Source organism: Penaeus japonicus, unplaced genomic scaffold, assembly GCF_977035675.1.
Source record: "Penaeus japonicus unplaced genomic scaffold, GWHDUDI00000001_assembly GWHDUDI00000027, whole genome shotgun sequence".
Lineage (NCBI taxonomy): Eukaryota > Metazoa > Arthropoda > Malacostraca > Decapoda > Penaeidae > Penaeus > Penaeus japonicus.
This window is the reverse complement of record NW_028234429.1, coordinates 32,982,073-32,989,572: the sequence shown is the minus strand read 5'-3', so window position 1 is coordinate 32,989,572 and position 7,500 is coordinate 32,982,073. Positions and strand designations below refer to the sequence as shown.

The window sequence follows — 7,500 nt, the reverse complement described above, 5'->3', positions numbered from 1 at the left end:
TCCACTTGTTGAAGTGGAAGATATTAACCACTCCCTGTGGGTACATCGGGTGACAATCCGACTTGACAAAGCCAGAAATCCCGAAGAGTTGGTTTGCATAAACATACCCCCACCCCCGTCGCCCTGAGGGAGGAGAGGGGAGTGATCAATTAGTGTCATGATCGGAAGTGTTGTTGAGAGACAAAGGCAGAGACGTGAATTGCCACTGTTTTTCTCTGCCACTGCTGTTCTCTTGTTAAACACATTAATTACAGCCAAATAAGGTGGAGACAGAGACAGAGAGAGAGAGAGAGAGAGAAATAGAGGGTGGGGAGAGAGAGAGAGAGAAATGGAGGGGGGGGGGGAGAGGGAGAGAGAGAGGGAGGGAGGGAGGGAGAAGGAGAGAGGGAGGGAGGGAGGGAGAGAGGGAGAGAGAGAGGGGGGAGAGAAAGAGAGAGAGAGAGAGAGAGAAATGAAGGGGGGGGGGGGGGAGGGGGAAGAAGAGAGGGAGGGAGGGAGGGAGAGAAAGAGAGAGAGGGAGAGAGAGAAAGAGAGAGATAGAAAGAGAGAAATGGAGGGGAGGGAGAGAGAGAGAGAAAAATGGAGGGGGAGAGAGAGAGAGAAAGAGACAGAAATGGAGGGGAGAGAGAGAGAGGGGGGGGGGAGGGAGGGAGAAGGAGAGAGAAAGAGAGAGGGAGAGAGAGAGAGGGGGGGGGGGGAGGGAGGGAGGGAGAGGAGAGAGAAAGAGAGAGAGAGAGAGAGAGAGAGAGAGAGAGAGAGAGAGAGAGAGAGAGAGAGAGAGAGAGAGAGAGAGAGAGAGAGAGAGAGAGAGAGAGATCATTCTAAAGATTTTTCAAGTTGACTTACATAGCAGGGTGACTCCTTTCCGTTATAAACACAGAAGACTGTGTCGTCCTTCGGAGGGAAGTAACTTTTGCATCGAGAATCTTTTAAAGTTTTGGTTATCATTACTTGGAGAGCCGAAAAACTTTCGATTCCACTGTCTGGAAATCGGACAACAGAAAGCTACATAAGAATCCTACATATCTTTAGATCAAAAGAAAAAATACATGTATACGATTTCTTCATTCTACTATATACGAAAGTTTTTTGTCATCAGTTAATCTTTGATAGAAATGACTTACCTTTGCCAGTTCTTCCCCATCCTGTGTGTGTCAGAGGCATCCAATCTTTCGGACTCGTCTTCGGCAGGTTGACAGGCTGGACGTATTCTGAGGAAGAACTTGAGATGAGTGTTGTTCTTCTCCTACGCATAATAGGCCAAACTGCAATAGCGTCAGATCTTTGAATGGCGATTAAGCAGACACACGCATAGGCACGCATGCATGCACACACTCATACAGAAAGGAATCGCGTGACTTACTGTTGAACTCTATCTTCTCCTTCAGTTTCAAAATTCCTATATCGTTGAGAAACTTTCCCTTCGAAAATTCTGGGTGTATGTAAGTTTTGGCCACGGCTATTATTTGTTGACTGGGCTCCTTTCTCTTCAGGTTGTGGGCACCCAGAACAACGTTACATTTTCGTGGTCTGTAAAAGACAAAAATGTGAAAAAAGGAAAAACAGATAGATACATTTTATTGCAATTTGTCCCAATTACAGAATGCCATCAAAACATTTTGTCATATCTTATTTTGCACATGAAGGACTGATCAGCATAGGTATCTCTCACCTTCTCACGCATTCTGCGGATGTCACCACGTGCACATCACTAATAACAGAACCTCCACAGATCAATCTTCCGTTACACGAGAGGGCGGCCTGGTATGGGTAGGCGTGGGGCACGGCTATTTGGCCATTATGGATGCGTGGTACCGCTGGAAAAGGCAAGGGCATTTTGTTGATTTTAATGACGTATGTGTCGCCTTCATGGCATAACGTATAACAGCTCTGGTATTACTAGACATGATATACTGGTACGGAGTGAGTGTGTGAAAGAGAAAAAACTAACCCAGAGGAGGTCCAGAGACAGGGAGCATGGGGAGAGGTATCCAGGAAATATTTGTCGCCTGATTTGCATCCTGGAAAATAAATTCAATCCTATCATTATAGTATATAGCCTGTGATGTAAGGAAGAAATACATACATTTCCTACACAGAAGGTCTAAAGCACCATATCAAGGAAGCGCCAATGAGCGCAACTGTAAGCGCATTTGTAAGCACTGACCAAGTGCTTGAGTCTTCTCTTTAACAGGAGTCTGCTTCTAAAACATCAGATATTCAGTGTCAAGACTAAGTGCTTTCAGACCGAAGAAAAGAAATTTCTAGCGTTATATAATAAATGGGGGGAAAATCTTTACGCAAAATCCATTGAAAATATCACACGCAGAATCTACTAAAACGTCTTTCTACGTAAAATGAATTCAAATATTCTCTACTAGAAGTCCATTGAAAATTGTTAGCATTCTGCGCAGAGTCCATTGGAAATAATTGTACTTGAAATCAGCTGAAAATTTCTTTGCGGAAAACCCACTGAAAATATTCCACATTCAACGCGAAAAGCCATCGCTAATTCACCGGGAATATAGTCTTTGTTTCGACAGAAAAGCTAATTGGCAAACTAGTAATTAGAATTGAAAATCAAATGATAGATCACCAAATAAACGAATAGATAAATGAGGCCACTTTAACCTCGCGCGCGCGGAAAGTTTATATAAAAAAGGAAGTTTATTGGAATTGGGATGGAGACTGGGTGGGGAGACTGGAAATAACCTTTTTTCTCATCAAAAATAAAAAATCGCTCCATTCTTTAATCACCAAATGTTTTCCGTCATTAAAAGAGATAACTCATTTACTTCGTTCCCATTGCAAATCACTTCATACTAAGATAAACACGTAAAATAAACTCGCTGTACTTTTTCAGTATTTACACACGCATATAGAGATCTTCAGTAAGCGACTGAATACTTAAGGCGCTGTCACACTAGCACTTTTCCGTCAATTTTCTGAAAAATTGTCAATTTTTGAGCGAATTGGCATCTTTCTAGTCAGACGATAATTCCGAGTTTCCGCGTGAAACATTCCCGTCTTCTTATTGGCCAAGCGTAATCAAATCAAGAACTATATTTTTAAATGTTTGTATTTGTTTTAAATCATTAATAATATTCAAATATAATGAAATTTACTTTTCTTATTTATAGTTTAAAATTGACAAAGAGAAGTATGTAAACCTAAATTTTATTTCCATAGATAAAATTTGTTTTAAGTGCTCGACTTCATTGTTTACATCCGTCAGCCGCAGAGCGCGCTATTTTTCCTCCAGTTTTGAAACACAAAATACTGTGGATGGACACAGGCCCTTCAGAAGAATACTTGAATTAGAATATTCTATTGCTTTTTCTTGTTACGCTCAGCATCTGCTAAAACTGCTAAAGTCTAGCATAACCGCGCACTATCGCTTGTTCGGCGCCATTGTTTACAAAGGAAGTTTATTGGAATTGGGATGGAGACTGGAAATAATATTTTTTCTCATCAAAAATAAAAAATCGCTCCATTATTTAATCACCAAATGTTTTCCGTCATTAAAAGAGATAACTCATTTACTTCGTTCCCATTGCAAATCACTTCATACTAAGATAAACACGTAAAATAAACTCGCTGTACTTTTTCAGTATTTACACACGCATATAGAGATCTTCAGTAAGCGACTGAATACTTAGGAAAGCGAAATGTCGTATAAATAATAGGTTATTTAAATAAACAACAATTTGCTAATGATAACATTCTGACTCTATCGCAGTGTTCCCAGCTCTACTTTCGGCCACAGTTAAGGTTGAACAAGTTGAAATGCTGCGAATAGCCATTTGGCATTCAATGAAAGCGGAGTGACTAACACAAAACACATTTCACTTACTCCCGAGTCGAGGGCTGGGAGCGAGGCGATGCCGGCGACGCAGCAGAGCAACACAAGGGCGAACATCCTGCCAGGGTTCTTCAGATCCTGACGAAGCGAGCACTCGTAGAAGACTGAACCTTGTGACCAGTTTTGAAATACTTCGATGACGCAAAAGCAAGGCTCTTTCGGATAGGAAGAAGAGGAGGGGAGGGTTGACCTTCGAATGTTTTCAGAACATATTTACAAACGTAAGGAGTGGTGCATCTGTACCTGGATTCGCAACCTAAATATTTATTAAGCTCCCTTTCTCCTGCTCCTCCTAATCTACTTTCTTTATTTACTGATATTTTCGTCCTTGTTTATATCATTCTTACTATTATCTATCCATAATATTACTTTTGCTATCAATTGCATCATTATCATTGTTATTGATATCGTCATTATCACTGTTATCATCAATATCATTACCATCATTATCAGCATTATCATAATTACTATCATTATAATTATTCTTATTATTATTATTGTTATTATCATTATCCTCCTCCTCCTCCTCATTATTATTATTATTAGTAGTAGTATTATAATTAGCAGAATTGTTATTGTCATTATTTTTTTAATATTATCATTATCATAATTATCGTTAGTATTATTGCTTTATCTTTAATATTCTATCATGAATATTGCTATTCTTTTTATCATCATTTTTATAATAATCATCATTGTTATTAGCATCATTATCATTGTTGATATTCTTTGTTGTTTTGTTGTTGTATTGGTATCAATATCATGCTCATTATCATTGCTATCATTGTTATTATTATCACCATGACCATTATTATCATTATCATTATTACTATTATTATTTCCATTATCATTATTTTCATTACTATCATAGTCATCACATCATGATTATGACCATTATCGTCATCATTAGATTGTTATCATTACTATATCTATTACCATTATCATCATCACTTATTAATACTAGAACTATACTGTTATTATGTATATGATTATCATCACTATATCTGTTATTGTTAGCATCATCATGGATATTGTTATCACCTTGTTTGTTCAGATAATCATTGTCAACATATCATTATATCATTTTTATTTTAATGATTATCATTCTTGCATTATTGTTATTACAATAATTATCATATTTGCTCTCATCATCACTGTTATCATACTATTATAATCATTGTTATAATTGTCATTATCATTGTTGTCTTGTTTATTTCCATTGTCATTACAATCATTATTCATTATTAGGATCACCATTGCTTATACTGTTGTTATTTTTATCATCCTTAGTTTCATCATTATCATCGTCATTAGCATAATTATCGACAGACAGTCTAAGCAGACGATTGTGATTTCGAGTTTTTTTTCTGGATGTGTATATATCCCCAACGTTCGTAATCACTTATGATCTTAGACTTTGAAGTACTGTTTAAACAGATTTTCCCCAGATTTTACCAAATGTCTGGTTCCACAATCTTGCAACTGCTTTTCCAAATCTGTTGATGATTTTCACCATCTGGCAACGCTGATGCCCATACACCTGCGTTGCCTGCCATTTGGCTGTTCGTTTCACCTTCCGGGTCCCCTAAGAACAGCCCGTGCATTGGCTGCTTTCATTTTATCATCAACTAACTTCCTTTTGAGCTTAATGTCTTCAAAACAATTACTAACGCAGCTAATAACGATAACACTTACAGTTATAAATGTTATTTATATAGTTGTTATCATTATTGTCTTAATTGTAGCAATAGAATGGTAATTATCCTTGTTTCTGTTGATAAAAAAAAAAATCTGTAGGATTATTATGAATAATACTATTGGTGTTATTGTCATTATCATTATTGGTGGTGTCGTTTCAACAGCTATCCCCCCCTCCCTTCCCTGTCCCTCTCCTTCCCATTCCCTTCTCTCATCCCGTCACTTCCTTCTCCTTCCTCCCAATCTCCAGCTTTACCCTCCTTCCCTTTTACCTCCGTCCTCTTCTCTTCCCCCTCCCCTCCTCTCCTTCCTCCAAATCTCCAGCTTAACCCTCCTTCCCTTTTACCTCCGTCCTCTTCTCTTCCCCCTCCTCTCCTCTCCTTCCTTCCTTCCTCTCCACTCCCTTCGCCCTTCGTCCTCCTCCCTCCCGATAGCACATCCTTCGACGGCAGAGCTTCCTGCAGTGCAGACTCGGAAAGCGCCATCTGAATGCAAGCGCGTTCCTCAACGAGCGAAGGATTAGAGGCAGCTCTGGCTGGCCAAACAATACTTTCCTTATTCATTGCAGATTACGCTGTGCCCTTGGTTTGGCTGTGTGTCTGATTATTTGGGTATTAATATATGCATATTTATTCTAAACATGGTGAAGGGCTGCGGGGGAGGGTGGAGGAGGTGCATTGGAGGGAGTGTGAGGGAGGGAGAGGGTGAGGGAGGGGTTGCTATCGGGGGTGTAGGTATGGGTAAGACCATTGCATGTAGCCATTTGATCTGATTCTTTACTGGAACGTATCTTATGCAGTAGTCTTGCAATGAGAGCTGCTCCTGCGGAAAGTGAATTGTTGCTCTGATTATCCTTGTAGCAAAGGTCTAGCGGCATTTAGAAATATGTGTTGAACTATTTCATCTATTTTTGTTTCCTTATGCATCCTTTTCATTCATCTAGTATCATTATTATTTATTCATCCATTTTGGCGCTCAAAATCCGCCCCGGTGGACTTTCCCTGACCGCCATCACTAAACATAAACACAAATCCACATTCGAGCATGAACGCAAAATCGTGGGCAGAAACACTGCAGCCATGGCAGCAGCATCGAATTTACAGGATTGATACCTAAAAACAATCAATCATTAATAGCGCAGCATAAACGAGTGAGTTCAGTGAAGGAGGGAGCGAGATATTCTTAGATATTCCACTTGAAGAGGCTAATACATCATCAAAAAGATTATTAGATATTTAACGTCGAAGCTATCTCTTTTCAGACCAAAGATCTGAAGTTTCAAACATTCAATTTGCCAAATTAGTGGGAAATGTCTAACATTCTATACAAATCCATTGAATATCCATTTGGCAAACGATGTGAAATCTCGTTCAATTTCACAAGAAAGCTGACTCGCAAATTGGTAATGAGAACTAAAACGAAAATAAGAATGATCATAATAGCAATAAGCGAGAGTAATCTCACGACTGGATAAATCCTGGAAAAAAAGGAATGGTCGTGGATGAAAGTGGGAATAAGAATGAGGATGGGAATGGGATGGGATGGGATGCACATGCCGATGTGGATGATGACGTGGATGACAGTACATCACGGTAGATATGGATAACGATGAGGGTTGGAGGGGAATGAGAAACGTTTTTTTCTTTCTTTCTTTTTTCACCGCATGAAAGAAATGTCCTTTTCCACCATCCGTTTTCGTTCCTGAATAGGATAATTCATTCACTTTATGATCCTGATAAGTTCCCTTGTACAAACATCAGAACAAGATATTTATTCGCCGCATTTAGTAAAAAAAATATATATATATATATGTATATATTTCTTCCAAATTTCTGGACTTTCAATGAGCAAAAATCAAATGCCATGATCAAGTATGAGTCATTAGCGATGGTTATGGCATTAATAAATGCGATATGATGTTGATAATGCTACTAATACCG

At 39.0% G+C, this 7,500-nt stretch overlaps 1 protein-coding gene across 1 annotated transcript in view; it reads right to left on the bottom strand.

Moving 5' to 3' along the window:
* LOC122261920 (granzyme E-like) overlaps positions 1 to 6,437 on the bottom strand; it is a 7,728-nt gene extending 1,291 nt beyond the window's left edge. The window contains exons 1-8 of the mRNA XM_086553058.1: positions 6,281 to 6,437; positions 3,854 to 3,972; positions 1,952 to 2,021; positions 1,673 to 1,817; positions 1,364 to 1,530; positions 1,125 to 1,211; positions 847 to 983; positions 1 to 123 (exon numbers count right to left, since the gene is read on the bottom strand). The exon at positions 1 to 123 is cut by the window's left edge and continues 1,291 nt beyond it. Of these exons, the coding sequence (XP_086409184.1) occupies positions 1 to 123; positions 847 to 983; positions 1,125 to 1,211; positions 1,364 to 1,530; positions 1,673 to 1,817; positions 1,952 to 2,021; positions 3,854 to 3,972; positions 6,281 to 6,437 (1,005 nt within the window). The remainder of the gene's footprint in view (positions 124 to 846; positions 984 to 1,124; positions 1,212 to 1,363; positions 1,531 to 1,672; positions 1,818 to 1,951; positions 2,022 to 3,853; positions 3,973 to 6,280) is intronic.
* Positions 6,438 to 7,500: the final 1,063 nt, after the last annotated feature.